At 47.4% G+C, this 23,032-nt stretch overlaps 1 protein-coding gene across 8 annotated transcripts in view; it reads left to right on the top strand.

Annotated features, from left to right (window-relative positions):
- Window positions 1-23,032, top strand: part of Frmd4a (FERM domain containing 4A) — a 595,839-nt gene that overhangs the window by 523,642 nt on the left and 49,165 nt on the right. For 7 of the 8 annotated variants that reach the window (XM_075970464.1, XM_075970460.1, XM_075970461.1 and 4 more), the window contains one exon: window positions 19,369-19,445. In XM_075970464.1, coding sequence (XP_075826579.1) covers window positions 19,369-19,445 — 77 coding nt within the window. Of the gene's footprint in view, window positions 1-19,067; window positions 19,156-19,368; window positions 19,446-23,032 lie in introns of those variants that run through there. The other variant, XM_075970466.1, reaches the window with a different exon arrangement.

Genomic DNA, 23,032 nt, shown 5'->3' with positions numbered 1-23,032 from the left:
GTTACAGGTCATCCGGGGCCATATAGTAAGATCCTGTCTCAAAAAGACATGGAAAACAGACCAAAGGAGAGGCAGGTGTACCTCTGTGAGTATGAGGCCAATCTGGTCTACAGAGCAAGTTCCAGAACAGTCAAGGCTGTTATACAGAGAAACCTTGTCTAGGAAAAAAAAAAAAGGTAAAAAGTAAATTTAAAGCAAAACAAAAACTTAGGTTTCTTTTCTTGCTTTTTTCCTCCCCTCAGAGAGTGTTTTGTCAGAGAGAATAAGGCATGTGGGGACTTTTTTAACAGTCCTTTTTAAAAACTTTGTTTCTATCTTTTGAGTGTGTTCAGAAGAATTCAGACGTTCTAAGTGAAAAGAACCAGGGGCTAGAGCCTGGAGGCCGGAACGGAAAAGGAGGCCGTGGGTGAACATTGCTGACTTGCTCTCCATAGCTTGCTCACCCTGCTTTCTTACACAGCCCAGGACCACCCGCCCAAGATGGCACAGCCCACCATGGGCTGGGGCCTCCTATATTTATCAACAAGATGCCCTACAATCTTGCCTATAGGCAGTCTGATGGAGGCCTTTTCTCCTTGGAACTTCCATCTTCCTAAATAAGCCTAGTTTAACCAGCACAGATGCCAGGACAGAAGTCTATTCCTCCAAATGCCCCAAAGTAGCAACAAGCAGGGTTTTTAATGAATGAGATCTGTCAGGGGTGCACATTCCCCCACTGCGATGCTCCTTGTTTGTATTCACTATAGCTTCTGAGAATCCATTATAACATGTTGTATGAGCCGTTAGAGAACCCTCCATCCACTCTCAGGAAATAACTGCTTGCATCCTTCATCCAGTGAAGTTTTCCCTCTTACCCCCAGCCTACCTCCCAGATTCTCAGCTCCTGAGAGTTCTCACAGACCACACACGGCTTAGAATCATCCCTTTGGCTATTGTTACACTCTTCTTTTCTTGCCAATGGGCAGTAATTCTATTAATCTTTATGTATCTTAATATAGAACCGGAGGAGGGAATCTATCTCTCTCTCTCTTACACACACACACCCACACACACATTCACACACTTTTGTCTTGACTCCTGCCTCTCCATAGGTTATTGTCTCCTGCTTCATACCAGTTGTCAGCCTTTAACATGTGTGCACACATGTGTGTAGAAATAACTCACTGCCTAGACGCTCGTTTCCTAAATTGGACTCCGGGATTAATGATGGGTGTTTGGGTCCTTGGAGTCAACCTCAGGTTACCTCTCAGTTTGCATTTGTGGTCTGCCACTGAGACTTAGGACAAAACCCAAAAACTGCCCCGCAGCAGTGACATTGGCTGTCCTACCCATTCTGCAGATTGTGCTAGTACAAGCAAGAGTATTTTACCTCTTTCCTGAAGGTGTGGGAATGAAAACTAAATGTCCTATATTGGGAGGCCTCGTTGATTCAGCCTGACAGGACCAGGTTCTCGTGGCACATAAGTAGGGCTCCCTCTACAGGGGAGGTCCTCACATTCCTTAGATCAAAGCCTGAGGAAATAACAGCTGCTTTAATCTCTGTGACCATCAGCCCCTTCTCATCACCCCAGTCATGGGAGTGTGGGTGGCCACACTAATGGCTCAACTTCATGACCCATCCCAGGATTCTGTGTGAAATTCTTCTGGTCCGCAACCTTCATTCAGACCTGTGGGCAGAGTGACCAGTCTCACTTCTGGTCATCAGAAGGCACGATAAAGAAAACAGGAAATGCTGACTCAGTGGGCCTTTGAGAAAGTTAGAGCAGCTTGAAACCTGTGACTCACAAGGACTTCCCTACAGAAGTAGTGTAGTATTCAATATCCATAAATCGGCACTCATTCTCCTCCCAAGCTAGTCTGTATTGAAGGAAAGCTATCCTTTGGGAAGCACTGTCGAGTCGGGCCTGGTTACATATTCAGCAGGCAGCATTTACTTATTTATTTGATGTGCACTTAGGGGGACTTTTATGTGTGCTTAGATACACAATTAGGAGCACTTCAGGGTCCCTTCTGAGGCATTAGGAAAAGGAACCACAGTAATTGGCCGGCCTGTGAGCAGCGAGTGTGGCTTCCTGATTCCTGAGAGGATTTCAGAGACAGGGGCAGTGGCTCCAGAATTTGATGCATTCCTGTCACATCCCCCAGATGAGTAAAGATTTTTTTTTAATTCTATGAGATGAGGAGACAGGAAGGGAAAATAATATTTACAGGAACTATTCCATTAACTATGAGCTAACTCCCAGCGGCATGGCCCCGCTCAATTACTCAGTGCGATAAGAACGCTATGCCTTGCTGACTTGGTCCAGCTTCTGTTTGGGCACCTTTGACTCATTTGCTGGCTGGAGAGCCCTCTGACTTGCCTGCCTCTGGCTGGGTGCCTTGCTTCTTCCAGATTGTCTGTTCTGCTTGGAAACCACACCCTCTGTACACGCCAGAGGAAAGGCTACTTAATGTGTTTAGCATTCTTAGCATTTCGCGGCCTTTGTTCCCTCTCGGTACCGGATCAAAGAGCCACCTCTTAGCAGTCCTTCAGAGCACAGTGTAAGATGAGTGGACCTGCAGAGGTTCAGGGCCTGTGGGTGACAGGGCCTTGCAGTGGGTCAGCAAAGAGACCTAGCCTTAAAGCTGGGGAACAGATCCTCAAGGGGGGATATCGGGGAGAAACATAAGAAGTTACCAGGATGACTCCCCAATCCAAGCATGATGGATTCTGCCTGTAACCCCAGCATTTGGGAAGCTGAAACCTGGCGTTCCAGGCCAGCCTTGGCTGTATAGCAAGACCATGCCTCAATCAAGGACTGAAATGTAGCTCAGTAGTTGTGTGCTTGGCTGGCATGCCCCCCCCCCACAGTGCTTTGTAAACCAGTGACTTTCATATCCACTCAGAGCTCCAAAGTAAACGGTGGGAATTTGGATGCTGCTTGTTCGCTTCTGGTATGGGGGCTGGAGGACTGCGACACTTCTAGCCTCTCTGCTCTCTTTCTGTCTGCGAGAAGGAGACTGAAAGGCACAGACAGAATGGCTGTAACTTAGTTTTCTCCCCTTTGAGTAAGTTCACTCCAGCAAGAGTTTCGCTGTCAGGATGAGAGAGCATCTGCCCTTGATGTAGCAAATATCATTACCGTCTCTTTTATACTGAGCGAGAGAGGCAGACCGAAGTGCAAACAATGTCCCTTTGTTAGGAGGAGGTTTCTTCCTTGGTTATTGAGTCTGGGAACCCAGGGTCCCTCTGTTCCCACAAGTTCCTGGGGAGACCATTCTGAGCATGCCAGACTTCCAAGGGCACCAGGTCATATTCCAGTCTTTTCTGGGAATCTCATATTCCTATCAGACTGCCACCTTTGTCTTTGAATAGGGGGAAAAAATTAACACTGTGTCACACAGGTGGATGGTTCTATTTTGTGTTTGTTTGTTTGTAGATAACATCTCACTAGATATTCCAGGCTGGACTTGAACTCACTATGTAGATCAGGCTAGCCTCCAATTCTGAATCATCCAGTCTCACCCTCCCAATTAGCTGTGATTACATGCTTATGCCTCCACATCTAGATGTGTGTGTGTGTACATGCATGTATCAGAGGACATGCCTTGGTGTCACTCCTTAGGTTCTTATTCTTTTGAGGCAGAGTCCCTTACTGACCCAGAATTCCCCACACAAGCTAAAGCCTGTCTGCTTTGACTCCACAGTGCCGACATAAGTGTGCACTACACTGCCGCACCTTGATATTTTTCCCCACATGGGTTCTGGGGAGCAGACTCAGGCCCTCCTGTTTGCAAGGCAAGCACTTTGGCAACTGAGCTATCTCCCCAAACTGAGAACGCCAGCTTCTAGACAGAACCATCCCATGTCTATCTTTAGCTCTTCTCCATGTGAACCAGTGCCCAAGCCAGATCTGATCAGATGGCCAGGGCAGTTTCTCTCCTGGGCTTCATTCTCTTCCAAGTCCAATGTCTAGTCTCCTGGACACCTTTTCCTCCCTGGCCCTATACAGTGCATGCACCAACCCTGAGAAAGGCCACATAAATAGCCACATTGATGGTGTGGACAGTAGCGGTCAAATGGGACATCGGGTATTTATAACATTCGAATGAACACCCAGCCAGACAGCATAGCAGCGCCCTTGAGACTGACGGGCTTCTGAGGAACTCTGCAGACAGATCTCCACTACTCTTGGAGCTCCATTGACCCTGGATGCAATTTGAAGGAGCAAATCAAAACCAAATGCTGTAGTCGGATCCCAGATCGTTGCAGGGGAGCATTCAGTAGCCCCACTCATGCCAAAAGAACCACAAACCAGTAGTAGCTTCTGAACTGACTTTGTCTTTCTGGCTTCAAAACCAGTGACTTTTCATGGAGCAACAAGGACATCACACCACAAGGGCACAGCTCTTTTTATCTTACACCATTGCTTTGTGTGTCTTTCCTTGCCCCTTGACAAAGCCACAGGCCGTCTCAGGCTCTTCTGACCATCCCCACACAGTCAAAGTCACTTGGCCCCTTTAAACAGCAAAACAAGGTTCTGTTAAGATGGTGGGACTGGAGAGATGGCGCTGTGGTTAAGAGTGCTTGCTGCTCTTGCCGAGGACCAAAGTTCAGTTCCCAGAACCTATGTCAGGTGTCTCACAACCACCTGTAACTTTAACACTGGGAAATCTGACACCCTTTTCTGACTTCCCCAAGTATCCACACACATTTGCACATACAAATATATATATATATATATATATATATATATATATATATATATATATATATATATACATACACACACACACACAAATCCAAGTAAAATCGATATTTTTTAAAAGAAATTATCATGTTCAGTCCTAGAGACAATAAAAAAAAATCTGTGTTTATTAGTTTGGGGGAATTGAACTCAGGTCCTTGTGCTTTCAAGGCGAGCACTTTATCAACTGGGCCATCGTTCTAGCCCCTACAGTTTTAAAAATTCTAACAAAATTTGTATAACACAGCGACTGCTTTACAACTTTCATTGCACGGCTCAGTGCGAGCCATCTCCAGAACTCTTTCTGTATTCCAGACTTAGGACCTTACACCATTTCACCGCAGTGCCCTGTTTCCTCCCCCGTGGCCTCTAGCTGCCATCTTCCTGCTTCCAGTAGTTTGGCTCCAAGTTGGCTGCCTGTATTTGTCTTTGGGCGAGCATATCCAACCCCATTTCAGAGTGAGACGGGGCTCTGGGTAGGTAATAACCAAGGCCCAGGCCGCTCTACTGAGCCTGCTGGTGAACTTCCTGCCCTATTTGTGACCTCTGCCTGATGATCAAATCACACGTCTCCTATGTAAGACTGCTCACCCTGAAGTCTCACCCAGGGATTTTCATTTTACTTATCCTTAGCTCTAGGGTCCATTGGCCAAGGCAACTACAGACAGTAAAATCTATAACAAACCTATGTGGAGTTAATGAGTGTAGATTTCTAAGGGTTCTGTCCAGTGAAACAGACCAGCTAACAGCCTGAGAATTTTCTCCAGCGTTGCTAGCAGGTGTTTCTACTACCTAAACCTCTCTACCAGTCCTCTCGATCATTCAGGAAGGTTTATACTGGCATCTTACTAGCTCATGTGTCCTTATGCCCGCTGGCATGTACCCAGCCTGGTTGCGATGACGTTTTATGTTCTGGCCTTTTAATGAGAGGGCAAAGCACCATGAGGGCTCTGGACTCCAGGCTCCATGGTCCTCCCTCTTGTTGGACTGGAAAACGAACACCAGCCCTACCTTAGAAGGCTCTCTGTGTCACAGCTGAGTGAGTTTCCTGTGCGCCTGTGTGTTTCTAATCACATAATTGACTTTATGTTTGACATTTGGAAACTCATTTAAAAACAGAAAACAAAACAAAAACTGGTCGCTGGCCAGATTTCTCGCTGGCAGAGTAACAGTCTTGAGCTGCAGAAAACAGCAAGCACCCACGGGTGCTACTGCCCTGGTTTCTCATGTGTTCAAGGGCTTAGGAAGGTGAGTCTTCCATAAATCCCCCCAGCAATTGAGAGAAAGGGGTCCCCACAACAGCAAGAGAAGATTGTAATGGAAAAGGGGTGCTGCTGAGAGTAAGGGGGCTTCTGTTTTATACTGAGCTGCTAGATCCTTTTATGCAATTAGCCTTATTGAGGTTCCCCCAACCCCCAAATACAGGGCATTAGACCCAGCGCTTTCTCCATGCTAGGCAAGTACTCTACTCTGACTGAGCCTATGAGCTACATTTCCAACTTTCTCTCTCTCTCTTTCCTCTGTCCCTCTCTTTCTCCCTCCCTTCCTCCTTCTCTCTCCCCCAGCTTTTAATATGGGCGCTGGTTCCATGCTTTCCCAGGAAACACTCCACATTACCAAATGAACCATCTCCCCACCCAGGAGTCAATTCCTTTTTATGTTACAGATGTTAGTATCTGCTCAGTCCCTCATAGAGCTCATAGCTGGCCACTTTTGTAACAATGTCAACCCTTCTCGTGCCCGGCCTGCTTGGATTACATTTGTCCTTGGGACCTGTTATCCTTTGACTGACTGTGCCCCGTGGTTTGTGTTGATTTCTTATTTACCTCTTGCCTCGTAAAAATGCACAGGTCACTTAGTACAAGGAAATAGATTTCAAAATCGCTTCTATCTGGATTTGCCTTTGATTTAAGTACCCGATGGACAGATACTCAACAAATAAAATATATTGAGCATCATGTTTGATAGCACATCTATAATACCAGAACTTAGGAGGCTGATGCAGGAGGATTGCTGTGGCTTTAAAAGTCAACTTGAGCGACATAGTACCAGGCCAGCCAGTGCTGAATAACAAGACCCTATCTAGGCAACAACAACAACAGCAAAAAAGAAGTACTTGAAGTATCTAATAGTGTGTTTCAATCCACTGTTAATTTTGAAGACATCCTTGCATATATGTGTACAGTGGCATGATGGAGTTAAGTATAAATAGGGTAACTCTCAAGGAACGGTTCAAGTTCTCACTCCACATAAGCAGTAGGACATTTGCAAGGGACAGGAGTGAGCCTGTAGCCTTTCACCACTTCTATTTGTAGGTAGAAGAAAGAAGGAAATAAATTTAAAAATCGCTTCTATCTGGATTTGCCTTTGATTTAATTTTTGTCTGTTGGACCAAAAAGAAATTTAGAGCTGGTAGCAGTTGGCTCTCAAGATTGCACTGCTGCGCTCATTCTGACCGTCAGACCCTTCTGGTTCCTCGAACTCTTTCTTTTTCACAGAAGTGGATGTGTTAGACTGAGGAACCCTGGTGTTGAATCCTGGTGACCTTATCATCATGGGGGAATGCAGCAGGTTCCTTTTGCTGACCTGTGCACTACTGGGAAAATTTTTCCTAATCAGCATGGTTCACAGGGGAAATCCTGGGTGCTCTGATCTTTCTAAAAACTGCTAAACCTGTTTAACACCCAACTCCAGCACAGACAGACCCCAAAAGACACAATTCTGCCCACCAGGCAGGGAAAGAGCAATGGCACCTGCTGATGGGTCAGTGAACTCTACTGCAGGGTCCACTCTGCCAGGCTGTACTGACAAAGAACCTTGAGTAGACAGAGGCAGTTTCCACAGAGGACGAGCTGTTCAGTCCAGGAGGGGATTAGAACTGCAGGCTTCCTGGGTTGATAGACGCCCCTAGTTCTTTTTGGAATCATGCTGAGTTTAAATAGAGCTGCTCAGGAATCTGAGTTCTTGATTGGGTTCCACCACTCTCCTTCCTTCATCTGGCTTTCACAGCTACTTCCCCATGGTCATGAATAGTCTAGCAATGCACTCGGGTTGGGGGAGGGATGGTCATGTGAGTGCGCTTGTGTGCTTGTGGAGGCTGGAATCCAGAAGTCAACCTCGAATGGTGTTCCTCAGGTCTCTCCCTCCTTGTTTTTGGAAAACAATGGCCCGAGGCTTGCACATTCAGCTAGACTGGCTGGCTAGCAAGTCCCAGAGCCTTCCCAACTCTAGAATGGTACATTCGTGCCACCAAATAGAGGTTCTACAGATCAAGCTCTGGTCCTCTTTCTTTCTCGCCACTTTCTTCACTGTTTATCTTCCTACCTTTAAAGAAGCAGCCACCTTAACCAGTGCAGGCTCCTTACTCTGTGGAGGTGGCCGAATTCGAGCTCAAATGCACGCCCCTGTCACATGCCGCCAGTAGGACCAGGCGTGTCTCATTTCTTCACATTCTTCCTTCCCTTGCTCACTCGGTCCACAGCTACTGAGCAACAGGTAAGTAACTGCCTCAGGCCTTGTGCTCCAGGATAGAAAGAAAAGAATGCAGGACATTCCAGAAGCTTGAATGTGGTGAGGTCATCTGAGTAAAAAGATGGCTACAGCACAGGCTGGCGATGGCTTTGGTAGAAGGATGGGCAGAGACGCCTGGGAGAGCTTCCCAGGTTGGCACTGGGAAGCCTGTGGCACTGGGAACAGAGCTGAGGAGAGGATGTGGCTTGGGCAGGAAGTAGGACGCTCAGCAACCTCAGTTGTTTGCCTGTCTCCCTCCTCCTCCTGTAAGCTCAGGAATCTTCAAACTGACCTGAACACTTTAGAATTCCTGCAGGCGAAAGGTAGAAACCAGAGCTTGAAAAGTAGGACCAGCCTTTCTGAAAAGATGGGGTTATGGGAGTTAAAGTCTTCACCTCTAGAACTCATTCCCCTTCTATCTGGAGAAGGCATCGCTCCAGCAGGGAAATTCATAGGGGAGGAGCAACCAGGACCTCTACTGTAGAGAGGGTGGCTCAGCCCGGCCCATTGCATGCTTCAGAAAAGCTGGGCTGTCAGATCTCTTAGCAAAACAAAACAAACAAACAAACAAAAACCAGGCCAAGCTATGGCAACAGCTTGCATGGCACAAAGGCTTCAACCATGGCTAGCTTGAAAGAAAGCTGGAGCTCTTCTGTCCTGCCACCTGCAAACCAGGCTCCCTGGCCAAGTAGAGAGGTCTAGGGCTCCCTCCTGAATTCTCAGCAGCACACAAAGCGCAAAGCGTCTCCCTCCCAGGCCCAGCCCACCTCTACCAGGTCTGCAAGAGCTATGGATGTAGCTCTCAGCTGGTACAGTCACAGCCAGTAGAGCACTCACCTAACGCTGCAGAAAGCTGGGCATGGTAGTGCATCTGTAATCCCAGTGCTTGGAAGGAAGTGGCAAGGGATCAGCAGGTTAAGCCCATCCTGGACTACAGCAGATCCAGTCTCAAAACAATAAAAAAAAAAAAATCATGCTCACTAGAGTAGTATAGGCCTTTAATCCCAGCACTTGAGAATCCCAGCACTCTGAGTTCAAGGCCAGCCTGGTCTACAGAGTAAATTCCAGAGCAGCCAGGCTACAAGGAGAAACCCTGTCTCGAAAGACAGAAAGAAACAGAGAGAAAGAGAGAGAGAGAGGCAGAGAGAGAGAGAGAGACAGAGACAGAGAGAGACAGAGACAGAAAAAGGAAGAAAGAATCAACTAAACCAGTTCTATGAAGGACCAGTTCCTCATCAGCAAGAAGGGCCCATTACAAGTTTCTCAGTACATGTGCTACGTACTTATTTTCTTCTACTATATACTGTATCCTCCCTATACACACCCATTCCCACTCTTTTCTTGTCCAAGCATTAGTTACTTTTCTCATTGTGTGGCAGGGGCAGCTTGAAGAAGGAAGGGTTGGTTTGGGCTCACGGTTTGAGCCAGGCAGCACGAGCATGAGGAAATAATCACATTGGAATTAACTTCTCTTCTTTCCCATGTTATTGAGGTGACCCCAGCCCAGGGAATGATGGTGCCCACAGTCAGGGTGGGTCAACTCAGTTAAACTCCCCTAGAAACATCCTAGCTGGCACGCAGGGAGGTGTGTCTCCTAGGTGACTCACAGTAGTGATTGACCATCATACCTACCAAAGGAAGTCCTTTTTTTTAATATTTTTATTGATTTTTTTTTTGGTTTCACATCACACATTCCAATCCTACTTATTTCTGTGTCCCCTCACATCTGCCTCTGCCTTTGCAACTTCCCCCAAAACAAAACCAAATTTAATAGAAAAAACAAAAACAAAACGAAGAGCTCAAACAAACAGACAAACAAACAAGAATCTTGTGGAAGCTGTAGTGTGGCCCGGTGAGTCACATAGTTTACCCTTTAGTCGATACATCTGTACTTGTTAAGTGTGCACTGCTAGGAGTCATTGGTCTGCTTCAAGGGTAATGGGCTCTCCCTGGAGTCCTCTTGGATATCCTGTTGTTTTCCTGTGTCATGGAGATCCTGCTGTTTCGTCCTCTTCACCTTCTCCAGCAGTCCGTAGATGCCGTGGATGTTGGGATGCTGTGGATGTTGGGCTGGGCCAACTCACAGCCCTGGTTCTGGACCTGGGTGGTAGCTGGGTTGACCAGCTCTCTAGCTTTCTCTTATGGTCATTACCCAGATGAGCTCTCCAGAGCTACCCTGGCCAGCTCATCCAACACAGCCTACAGCAAGGAGCAGAGCCAGTTCTGCCGCTCTGGGGCCCTCAGATCTGGGTCGTTCCCCCCCCCCCCCACACACACACTCATATCATCAGGGCCAGCTCTACTGTTTCGCCCAGGCAAGGGGCAGGACCCTCTCTCCCAACTGCTGTAGGGGGCGTACAAGGAGGGGGGAGGCAGGGTCAGGGCTCTTGCTCTTACACCCTCAGGGCTAACTCATCTGCAATCCCAACAACAGGGTCAGCCCTGCTGTGCTGCCCAGAAGGGAAGCATAGGCTGCTTTCTTGGAGATTGCAGCTGGTGAGGGTCGGGCCTAGCTCTCCTACTCCTGTGACCCCAGGGCCAGTTCTCTCACCTGCTACAGGTGGTGTGGAGGAAGTCTTTGTAAAGAACTGGTGTGCAGAGAGGTTAAGTCAGGCAGCAATGGGGCAAAGTGCTCACTGCTGGAAAATCCAGTTAGACCCGGATGTGCGATGACCCCCGCTCAACACTCACTCCCCTTGATTCACAGAGGCTCACTCTGTTGGGTGGGGGGGATTACGTCTGGAAGAGAAAGGAAAGGACATTACCACTGCCTCCTTAAAGTACTCATATTTGCCAAAGGTCCATGATAAACCTTTCTGCAAGAAAAAGCTGAAGCAGAGAGGAGAAATCATAGAGACAGGTCCTCAGGGAAAAGGAATAAAAGGAAATCAAATCCAGTGGGAGGAGGGGGAATCAAATGGCCTGTTTCTCTCCAGGCTCTGTTAAGGACTCATTAACCTCCTTCTGTCTTTTCCTAATGATTCTTAAGCCAAATGAAACTAAAAGGTTTTTGATGGGTTAAGAAGAGGCCATCCATTAAAGGGTCAGTGCTGGGTTCTCTGGGCATCTGTTACTGGATTAACCATATTAGTTCGGAGTTCCTGATGTCTGACAGTGAGAGGCGGCAACCAAGCCAGAGAAACATATTGAGCCCATTAGATTTGGCCGTGGAGAAAAATTAGCCATTGTGTTAGTTGCTGGGCATGCAAGCATTCCCAAGAGGAAAGAGCCTGTGCATGCTCAACAAACTGTGGAGGACATGCGCCCTCTCCTCGCTGTCTATGGGCATGGTGTTTACAATTTGAAGGGCCCAATTTGGTACCTATGGTGTCTGAATTAACTGATTAATACTAAGTCCTACTATAGGAGGACATTGATTTTTTTTAGGATCAATGTTCTGACATTAGAAGTCATAGCAGGGAAATGGTCAAATGGACTCTGGTCAAAACTGCAGTGGGATTGGAGATGTAGCTCAATAGAATGCTTGCCTCACATGCTCAAAGCCTGGGCTGCATCCCTGACATCACTTGTTAGCTGTGAATGGTGAGTGACATACTTGGTAGAGATGATGCAGAGATGCAGTTAGACATCAGCAGGTGAGGGGCTCGGCTAGAAATGACTAGGCACAAACAAGCCCACAGAGAACAGCTTGAACTCTGCCCAAATAGAATGAAGGTTAGGCTCATGCTCACAATCTGAAAAAGTCAGTTAAAGAGATAACATTTGGGCAATGGTAAGATGGCTTAGTGGGGAAAGACACTTGTCACCAAGCCCCATAACCTGAGTTCAGTCTCTGGAACACACATGGAGAAGAGGAGAACCGACTCCTGCAAGTTGTCCCTCTGACCCCTATGCCTGCATTGTGGTGTGCACACGTGCACGCATACACACACACACACACACACACACACACACACACACACACACATGCACAAATAACCATAAAACATGTAAGGAAAATATTTTTAGTGCCCTTGGTACCATATTCATCATCTCTCAAAGAAAATAGTGCAAGCCTGAACTTAGACTGATATATGATCAAACCCTCAAGAGCTTAATGTTTTACATTAAGAAGAATAGTAGCATGAAACCAGTGGAGAGTAACGGACATGAGAGTAGCTAGCGCTTACTGAATGCTGACTGGGTAGCAGGCAGCAAGTTAAAGCGCTCTGTATGTGCTGAGACATTAGTTCAGTAGCCCTATAGGAAAATGTTGTCATCCATAGCATTATTTCTAAAATTAGTAAGCTACACAAAGACATTAGATCACTAAAGATACGTAGCTATTAAATGTGTATGGTATGACTTTGGAACCATGCTTTCATGAGTATTGTTTAATCAATCTTAACCATGAGTAGGAAATATTTAGAACAAGATACTTGATTTTAAAGTTCAAGGGAATGGCACTGGATTTCTTTGGAGCTGAAATGCCAGCTCTGACCTATGTTTGGACAGGGTATATACATATCTCATCTTGGAGACTCAGATTTAGAAGGCCAGAGGGAGAACCTCTGACCTCCAAGCCAGAATTATCATTCCTTTGTTGGTTAGTTTTTTTGTCAACTTGAAAGAAGCTAGAGTCTTCTGAGAATAGGGAACCTCATTCAGGTAAATGCCTCTATACCTGTGGGCATTTTCTTGATGTTTGATGCAGTGAGGGTCCAGCCCAGTGTGGGTGGTGCCAGCCCTGGACAAGAGGTCCTGGCTGTGTAAGAGAGAAAACTGAGCAAGCACAAGGGAGAGGGGCAGTAGGCAGCATTCTTCTATGGCATCTGCTTCAGTTCCTGCCTCAAGATTCTCACTTTGAGTTCCTGCCCTGATTTCCCTTGGTGATGTAGTGTTGTTATCTGAGTGTTGAAATGAGAGCCGGCCCTCATTGTCCATGGGAAATTAGTTCGCTCCAGAACCTTGGGTTGGTAAACCCCTTACATAAAATGATACAGTATTTGCATATGATGCATTTATGGTCCTGTCTATACTTTGATTTCTTTTAGTTTTTGAGACCAGGTTTCAGAGTGTAACCCAGGCTGGCCTGGAACTCACTAATCTGAACTCAAATTGGTAGCAGTTTTTCTGCCTCAATTTCTTAAGTATTAGGGTCATGCCCAACTTCTCATGTGCTTTAACTCATGCCTGTGAGATCCGCAGTACCTAGCACAGTGGAATGGCTATGGGAGTAGTTAGGACATTGTGTAGATTTGGGAATCATGACAAGATAAAAACAGTCTGTATGCTTGTGTGCAGGACAGACTTCTTTTTTTTTTTCAAGTATTTTCAACTCCTGAGTGGAGGGATAAGTAGCTGCACATTCTGTGGGATGGAGATAGCTGTAGAAACACACGGTAGACATCATACTCTTCCTCTTGCCTATTAGCATGGCCATCCATATATCATAGACATCCACTAATGTGATTGGCTGAAAGAGACTGGATTAGATGGGGAATCGAGCTCAACCTAAAACACAATACATTTGTTTCTCTTTTCCTTATAAATAAAGTAAAATGTATTGGATATCTACAGAACTGTTTAAAGTGGACACATGGCCCCAACTGTTTCTTCCACATTTGTGTACCTCCTTCTGTTGTCCCCTAGACTCTTCCGAGGATGCCCAGGACCAAATCCCCCAAATGCACAGTGCTGGGCACCTTCTGTTGTACCTCCATTTGCCATCTCATCTTTATGTGCTGATGCGAAGATAAACCCAGGGAGTCATGAGTGGTAGTGTTTCAGGAAAGGGGAAAGAGCAGAAGTGAAATTAGGAAGTGGATTTTTTTTTGTCTGTTTTATTCTGGGCTTGAAGAGTCTTCCTCTCTGTGAGTGTCATTCTCCCTGAGAACTCCTCGCCAATGTCTGGGACATGCATAGCACAATTCAGGTTGCCAAAGCTAGTCTGAAGCATCATTGTTCTGGCTCTTCACCGTGGCTTTGAGGCAGAATAGAAAGAGCACAGGACAAGAAGTCACAAGGCCGGAGTCCCAACATCAATCACGTACTTGACCTCTGGCAGCTCTTAGTCTCCGTCCACCGGAGCAGCTTCATCTGTGTAAAGAGGAGGAGGACCAGATGGCTGATGGGATTCTGTATAATGGTCCCTCTGGATGAAGCAGGAAGTTACTCATAAGGAGGTCATTCAGGGGCTCTATGACTCAGCCTCAGGGACAAGAGGAAGACAAGGCTCCCAAAAGTCCTTGTCAAGAATCAGAGCCACAAAGCCTAGCTTCCTCTCAAGTCTTTATTCCTACACCATTCTGACAGCCTGCTTGTTACTCTATTTGGCTATCCCACAGTGCTTCATAAATGCTGGCTGGAGAGGAAGTGGAGCCAAGGTGCCTTCCTCTGCCACAGCCTCAGCCACGCACAGGATATAGGGATCTAGTAGACCGGCTAATAGGAGCCAGGGCCCACGAGGGCCCTGCTCATTACGGATTTACAGAGCACCCTGTCACATTCAGGGCCCCAAAACAATAGTTATTGGCCACTTTTGTTTGGTCCCTGTGGATAAATGATTCCCATCTCGGTTTTATACATGAGGGCACTCTGGTCTAGAATGGGAAAGTAGCAGACCTATGGCCATAGGAAGGCTAAGTCAAAGACTGGGAACTCATATCTGGGACTATTGGGGTTCAGTATATGGTGACAAACACCATACCTTCCTCATGGTTTTTCTAAGTTTTTTGGGGGAGGAGTGATCTCTTAACTCATTACTATGATTCTTACTATTAGAGATGGCATCTTGATTTTATATATATATATATGATCCTCCTGCCTCAGCCTTCTGAGTGATAGGCTCACAAGCAAGAGCCACCATGCCAGTCCTCTTAAGCTTCTATTTCCCATGCAAACCCAGTCATCGGGCTGTTGTTAATCATAGTCATTGTTGTCTCTTAATCTTTGACTAAAGCTGCTGATTATTGAGGCAGTTGCTTTGGAGAAGCCTGGACGAAGCTAGATCTCCAAGAAGAAAAAAGGAACACGTGTTGTAATTTGCAGTGTGAACGAAAAGCAAAGCGATCGTGTAGGGGAGAGAAACCCCTGGTCCGATGCTGCCCTTCTCAGAGCCACGCGGTTGCTCATTTGTGAGAAAGTGCTCCACTTGTAAAGTTAACCACCCATTAGTGAGCGAGAGCTGTTGGCACTAATTGGTGGACTCCTGGGAAAAGCTGCATAGTTAGTGGTTGGAGTAATGAACCAGGTGCCCTTGACTTCTATTTCTGGTTCCTTCAGAAACTTGTTGTGTGGCCCTAGGCAGTTTCCCCTCATTTCTGTGGGTCTTGTTTCTTCTCCTCCACCCTCCAAAAAAACTTCCACTTTTTTTTCCTTGGGGGAGGGGCTGCTAAATGAGCAAAGAAACTGTGTGGAACTCTGTGGAGATGCCTAGCTGGAGTCCCTTGACTTAACAGGTATTAGTCAGTAGAACCCCCTGATTACTGATAGAACTGCATAGCTATGCTTATAATTAGCTCCTTTGGCATATAATGGCCATCGGAAGTAGCTGGAGTCCATGGGCGCTAGCCCAGTGTTCGCCACAATTGTCAACTGTCTGGTGAGTCTTTGTGTGGAGTCTCAAATCACACTGATGACTCTGCAGGGATAGTTTGGATCTCTGAGAACCAGGTCATGGAGGCCCCTCTGGAGTGGCCCCAAGGATAGTAATAGCTCATCCCTCCACAGGAGAACATGAAGCCAAGCATCTTCCCTTTGCTTATTTCCTTATTGCTCTCTCGCTCTGCCAGACTGAGAGCTGAGTGTTGAGCAGCCAGGGGCTCTAAGCAACACATGAACAGAAATGCCCTAGACCCCCATGAAGAGCCTTCAGATTAAATGACATCCAGCCCTGCTGCCAGCAACAGCTGTCCCTGCCCTCCCCACCCCTAGAGCCTTCCAACTCCTCCCACTACAACCACCAGCAGCTTGCTGGCTCCCTAGCTCCACCCTCTCTCAAGTGAGGAGAAAGAGCAGCAGGCAGTGTAGCTGCAGGTCCTCATCCATTCCTTTGGGATTCTTCTTATGGCCCAAGCAGCTATCAGATGTAGACAAAATACCCACTCGTTTTTTTCCACTCCCACCTTTCCTTCCCAGTATTTAATTTGCAAAATAAAGTTTTGCTAAAACAGCTATCAGGGAATCCACTGTTCTGCCCCTGCTACAAAAATTTCTACAGAAAATACATCACCCCGGGGACACACCCTGGGGATCAGGACTCCAGGTTCACTCTCTAGCGCAGCAGCAAGGCAGAAGCCCTTTCCCTTTCCCTGGGCAGCCACCCTGGCTAAGATGAGGGGCGGCAGTAAGCCCAGATGGTTTTGTTTGGGCCCTTTGGCAGCCACACAGATCTCCACACTGCTCAGCATCAGGGACCACTTAGAGGAAAGGCATGGTGTGGGTTTTATATTTTTGCAAGGAGCTGGGGAAGAAAAAGTTGCCAGGAAACCGACCCTCCGAGCATTGTGCTCCAGGATTCTTTATCAGGCCTGAAGGCGCTTCCAAAAGAAGGCACAAGTGGGGTTTACTCCAAAGCGCTCACGCCAGGTGTGGCTTCTTTTCTTCCTGGGGAGGGGTCTACCTTCTGTGGTCTGTACATCCGATGCAGATGTGACTCCCAACTCCCACCCCCACTCCATGCTGCTGAGACAAGGACCAACTATATCACTGGTAGGATCCACACAAATAGAGGAAAACACATTGGGAATTTGACAATGGCAACAGCAGGTGCATGAGCCTCTTAAGTCACACATCCAGGAAGTCAGTTCTGTGCAAGGATCCACTGTGCTTGGTTAGGGTGGATACAGGGCAGGGTCTGAGAAGCACATCTTTAGAGGGAGGGGGAGGGAGGAGAGGAAGGGAGAGAGAGGCCTTTATACTTATTATAAGATTTCCAGCACACGCATAATCTAATTTAATTCTTTAAGCTCCAAGTCCAGACGAGAAATTTAAGGAAAGCATTCTGGTGGCTTTGCAGTTAACTCCCTCTCATTTGGTAGAATCTGGGAGCACAAAGAGCACACGGAAAACACAGTGAGCTCCATGTTTGTTGTCTACTTATTTATACCACTGCCGAGTTCAGGATCTGCTGCTGTTAAGATCCATCTTACAGGAGCTATTCTTAACATTTTACAAATGGGGAAACCGATGCTAAGACAATTGCTGCAAGTTAAAGGCCTGTGAGTTGAAAGGTGGGGAATCTGGATGTAAACAGAGGCTCAGACTCTAAAGCCATGCATGACATTCTATAGTACGGCAGGTTAGAGTTCTAGTTTTTTTGTTTGTTTTGTTTTGTTTTTTTTAGACAGGGTTTCTCTGTGTAACAGGCCTGGCTGTCCTGGAACTCACTTTGTAGACCATGTTGACCTTGAACTCACTGAGAACCCTTGCTTCTGCCCCCCAAGTACTGAGATGAAAGGTGTGTGCCACCACTGCCCAGCAAGTTTGGCAGGTTGCGTGTAAGGCCAAGGTCGTAGAGTGAGCAGCTCTGGTGTTTCCAATAGGCGAGATGTCTAAACCCAACCAGTGGGTATCAGAGACTGGAAGTGTCTCCATTGAGGGATTCGTGGAGGCAGAGCACCCACCGCCTGTGACCGAGTTCTGCGTATTTAACTGACTAAGGCAGGATGGACACAGAGCATCTGAGCCAGGGCAGGACTTTGGATCATTTGCTATCCTTGCATTGTCTCTACGCTCACTTGAAACTGGTTCCAGGGAGACAGAAAGGTCTCTGCTCTCTGGCTTCAGAGTCAAATGCCCTGTGGGTGAAGAGGTGGCTCCTTGGTGAGAACCAATAGTTGCCCCTCGCCCCTCCGGTTACCCGTGCAGACAAAATCATTTTAGAACTCCACCCTGCCCAGGAGAGTGTGAGATGAGAGAGAATGCAGCCACTCTAGAAACCGGTTTTAACTGCAGCCCAGTTTGACTTGGGTGGTAAATTCACTGGCCAAGTATTGACTAACTGTGTTCTGGGCCTGGGGAAAACAGGGCTTATGGAACACAGGGAAGTGACCTTCTTATCTGAAAGGTGCATGTCTGTAATGAGCTGGGGACTCAGTGTGGAACTAAACCTAAAATGCTATGCCCCCATATGGAGTAGACAAACAGGCCTGCCGGGAAGAACCAGCCATTCTCTCCGGGAAAGACAAGATCAGGCACCCTGGTTTATTCTTGATCAAAACAAACTCACTTCTAAGTATACAGAAGGAAACGGAAGCTCCGTGGACATAATGAATGCAAACCCGCGTGCACAAAGCTTTAGCCTCTGGTGACATTCCCTAGACAGCTCAGTAACTTTCACTTTCATCCAGAAAAAGCCACCCCACTCCTAGAGCAATCCAAAGCGCCCTAATTGCCTCCCAACCTCAAGAACAGCTTTTTTCACTCCTGGAGTTCCATGGACCTTCTCTTGCTGGCAAGGCAAGACAGCAGTATCCCTATAGCGGCAGAACTCTTGTGTCGCCCCCGCACCCTCCCCCGCTTTGTGCTGAGGGGGAAAAAAGCAGCGTGACAAGCACACACTGTGATCCTGAGTCGCCTGCCCCCAACTATGGTCGCAACAGCCTCCGCCCTCCAGCGAGTGAGGATGTCTGAGGCTCTTGCACATTAGCGGCAGGAAGTGGAGTCCCGAAGGGAGGCTGGGAATTTGAACGCCTTCCCATTTCAGCACTCGAGGGGAGGAAGCGCGGCTCAGCCCTCAGCGTGCGCAGATGGCTACCGCTCCCTCCTGAGCGCCGTGTTCCCGGGCTCCGGTCCTCTCCTCCCTCCTCTCATCTCCCCGCCCCCACCCCCTCTCCCTCTCCTTGGAGGGAAAAGTCTGCGAGCTGGGAACTGTCTTGGAGAATTCAACAAAGGCAGGAGCCAAAGGAGAACAAACTTGAAAAAGAACTTGTTTTGTTCCTGTTAAGGAACCTGCAGGAAAAATCCACACCCACCGGTGTGTGTGTGTGTGTGTGTGTGTGTGTGTGTGTGTGTTTGTGTTTTTCAAGGACTAGTAGTAGGCAGGCTACCGGGAGGAGGCACCAACAACTGTAAGGTCTCTGCTTTGATAAGGAAACTCTCAGCTGCTGAAAAAGTTACTCAGCGAAGAAGGAACGGAGACCAGGGAACTCACTGCTTCTGAATTTAAACTCCGTTGTTTTCCGTCCAGATATTCCAATGGAGACAGTTGGAGAATCTGTATTTCAGGGAAAAGAAGTTTTCCGTGGAAGTTCATGACCCCCGCAGGTAAGTCTAAAAGCCTTTTTTTTTTTTTTTTTTTTGAGTGTGTGGCATGCTATTTGTATATCAGTTCTGTGTTATCATCATGGTTGATGTTCATGGCCAGTTTGGGGTGAGGGGAGAGGATGGTGAATGTGGAGAGCAGAGTTCACATCAGACAGTAAAGCTTGGGTTGATAAATGCAGCGTGTGTGTGTGTGTGTGTGTGTGTGTGTGTGTGTGTGTGTAGCAATTCTGTGATAGTTCACCTGGCTACATGTTGTTGTTCTTGTGTGTGTGTGGTTAGCAATTCTGTAATATTTCATCTGGCTACATATTGTTGTTCCTGTGTGTGTGTGTGTTTAGCAATTCTGGGATCATTTCATCTGGCTACATATTGTTGTTCGTGTGTGTGTGTGTGTGTGTGTGTGTGTGTGTGTGTGTGTGTGTTTAGCAATTCTGGGATCATTTCATCTGGCTACATGTTGCTCTCGTGTGTGTGTGTGTGTGTGTGTGTGTGTGTGTGTGTGTGTGTGTGATGCTGGAGGAAGCACTGTGGCACTTTGGGACAACACTGAGTTACATGGGGGCAGTGCCCTTGTCACAGACAGGAGACCAAAGGCGTCCTTGCTACAGGTGCTGAGCCTATCTGAGACAGGACGGTGACCACTGACAGGCTTCTGTCGCCAGAGTAGTTCTGCTCTTTATTTCCATCTGGGAGCTGTGATTTTTGGATGTTAGCATTGTGGGTGGACGTGAAATAAACGCGATTCGTTTTCCTTCCGCCCACATTGTGCCCCTGAGAACACCAGTCTTATAAACCTGTGTTCCAAGTTGGATGCCAGACAATAGGGTCCCAGTCTGGAATGTAGAGACCCCTGCAGGGAAGGAGGCTGGGCACCATCTCCTGTCTGCTGGCAGTCCTCTTTGTCTGCTGGCAGTCCTGGACAGCCAGCAGCAGCAGCGTTCCCTACACCATGCCTGACCCCGAAGAACAAATTGCTGTCTGTAGGTCCAGATGCAAACTGACAAGAAGGCAGGCCTGGGACGACACTGAATAGATCAGATGCGCTCAGAAAGCCACGGTGGGTTTCAGGTGCTGTTGAGACTTAGCCCTGGACTTAGGAGGAAGTGCTGGCAAGCAACCGCCTCGCACAAGGATTCAAGCATACAGACATCTGCACATACAGACAAGCAGCTGGGCCCTCCAGGGAGCCGGGGACTCAGGATAAGATATTGCCTCCAAGGAGAAGGCCGAGGTTTGTGCAGAAGCCTTCGTGCCTGCTGCTGCCGCCGATAACCCGCCTGCGTTATGTACCTCCTTGTAATCTATGTGGAACAGCCTCCCTCCTGTAGGCAAGAGTTTATCCCGGCCCCTCTGTCGCTATTACACTAGCAACTAGAGGACAGAAGGTTCTAGAGTTTCTGAGTCTCTGCATTCGGGTGCAGAGGTCACTGTTAAACAGAAGGATGGCTTGTTTGGTGGTTCTCGGGACCTTGGGATGTATTTCATGGTCTAAGCACCCTCCTCCACAGGATACAGTCCATCTGCACAGGCCAAGAAGGGGCGGGCAGGTGGATGCCAAAAATAATAATCCAGACAAGGAGAAACTCGCTGCTATTTTTCCAGGTGAACTTATGTCAGCCTGAGATTCATAGACATTTAAGAGAAAAGGAAACCTCAGTGCAGAAAGGGTGAAATGAATTCTAAACCATGGTCTTATACAGAAAGGGGTGCTTGGCAGAGCAGAAGTTAAATAAAAAGATGGGCCACCTGTGGGCCTGGGCACAGGGAATAGACAGTCTCCACGGCGTGGCTCTGCTTGTACATGCGGTAAATCCTTCCACCGCGCGCGCGTGTGTGTGTGTGTGTGTGTGTGTGTGTGTGTATGATATACACATATGTATGTCCCTTCTGTGTCTATGATCTCATTAATGATATAATTAGTCTAGGGATATAGGAAATGAATCTAACATCACGTATTACCATGCAGTGGGCTTTTGGCTTGTCTAGCAAAAGTGATCCATCTCATACATATTCCGAGAACTTCTGTGTTCGTCTATGTTAGATGTGATGGTTACAGAAGAGAAGCTGAGTCAGTATCCTCTTCCATTGGAAGCTATTAGCAGAGCTGGAGACACCAGCAAAAGAAGTAATTGATGGGATTTGCAAGTATAGGCGTTGTTTTGATGCTGACACATTCGCTCTCTGGGTCCTCACTATGACCTGAGATATAGGTCGAGGTACAGATATAAACTGTGGATAGCTAGTATGTGGTACTGGCTAGGTTTGAACCCTAGAAGTCCGAGACCAGAGCTCGTGAACCTCAGTGCTATCCACTGTATGCCAGGCAAGCTGTGCTATGCCAAGAAGTACAAACCAAACTACTGACTGATGTGGGCACCAAAGGCCCAGCTGGTCAAGTGCAGCTTCAGGAGGAGATCTGAGCTGATTCCCATTGGGATTACTAGGAGGTGGGCCCTCGGGGTAAACTGAGGTAACGAGAGGAGGGAGGGTTTGTATGTACATAATAGCCCAAAGATGGCAGTCTGAGCTCAGAATTTGACCATCTTCCCTGGGGAAAAGCAGCCCTGAGTCCACCATGACAGGGACATCTCTTGGAGACAAGACTGTTTTCTGGGTGGAATGGGACAACTATAACCCCCACCTTCCTTTCCCTGGTGCGCCTTCCCCAGGGGACGCAGCGTCTGTCCCCAGCAGTTACCTTTTCTTCTGTCATTCTCTGGGTTTAGCAAACACTGCTAAGGTTTAGGTGAAGCAGAAGGTGAGGTGGGAGAGCTGAGGAGAGAGATGAGCAGAGGAGATAAGTTCCTAATGGAGCAGGAGAAAACCCCGAGAGTATCTGATGTAGATGTTCCCATGAAACTGACTTCCCAGACCCGATGAACCACTTACGCCTTCCTTCATCGTGTGACCTGGAAAGCCCGAGTGCCTGGACTTTTACAACTCTCCCTACCTTTACAAACGTACATTTCAAGTTACTTTTTTCTACTTATTTTATCTTTTCTGGGGCAAAAAAATTACTCCAAGCCAAATTAGGAGTTCAGACAACAGCTACTGTGTCTCCCCAGAGGTCTGGGGGGAAGGGGGAGCACCTCACTCTCTTGCTGCCCCTGGCTCCCCAGAGACCTTGGGGGGTGTCTCCTCATTCTCTTGCTGCCCCCCTGGGCGGTCTCCTCACTCTCTTACTGACCCCTTTTCAGTTTCTCCCCACAGAGATGTTTTATACACTGATTTTCTTTTTTATCCCTTAACTTTTGTTTGAACCAAATCAGGGCGGGGGGGGGGGGCACCCAACCTGCCTAGCATCAGGTTTCTAACCACCAGATTTGAATTTCCTCTTAAATGTGGGCATGAAAAAGCCTCCTGTTAAATCTTTAGCTTAAAGAGTAAGACATTAAAACCAGCTTTAAATTGTAAAGGAAAACAGGGTTTGGAAAAAAATGCTATTATTCATAAGTCCAGTTGAGTCTATAGTTCTTTGAAATTAGATATTTTCTTTTTAAAATTACTGATATTTCTTCTGACACTCAGATCAAGTGCCCTAGTTACACCCCAACCTGCCATCATCCCCCCCCTTACCAAAAATTCTT

The sequence above is a fragment of the Microtus pennsylvanicus genome, chromosome 4 (assembly GCF_037038515.1).
Source record: "Microtus pennsylvanicus isolate mMicPen1 chromosome 4, mMicPen1.hap1, whole genome shotgun sequence".
Classification (NCBI taxonomy): Eukaryota; Metazoa; Chordata; class Mammalia; order Rodentia; family Cricetidae; genus Microtus; species Microtus pennsylvanicus.
The sequence above is the reverse complement of the archived record's forward strand: the minus strand, read 5'-3'. Positions and strand labels throughout refer to the sequence as shown.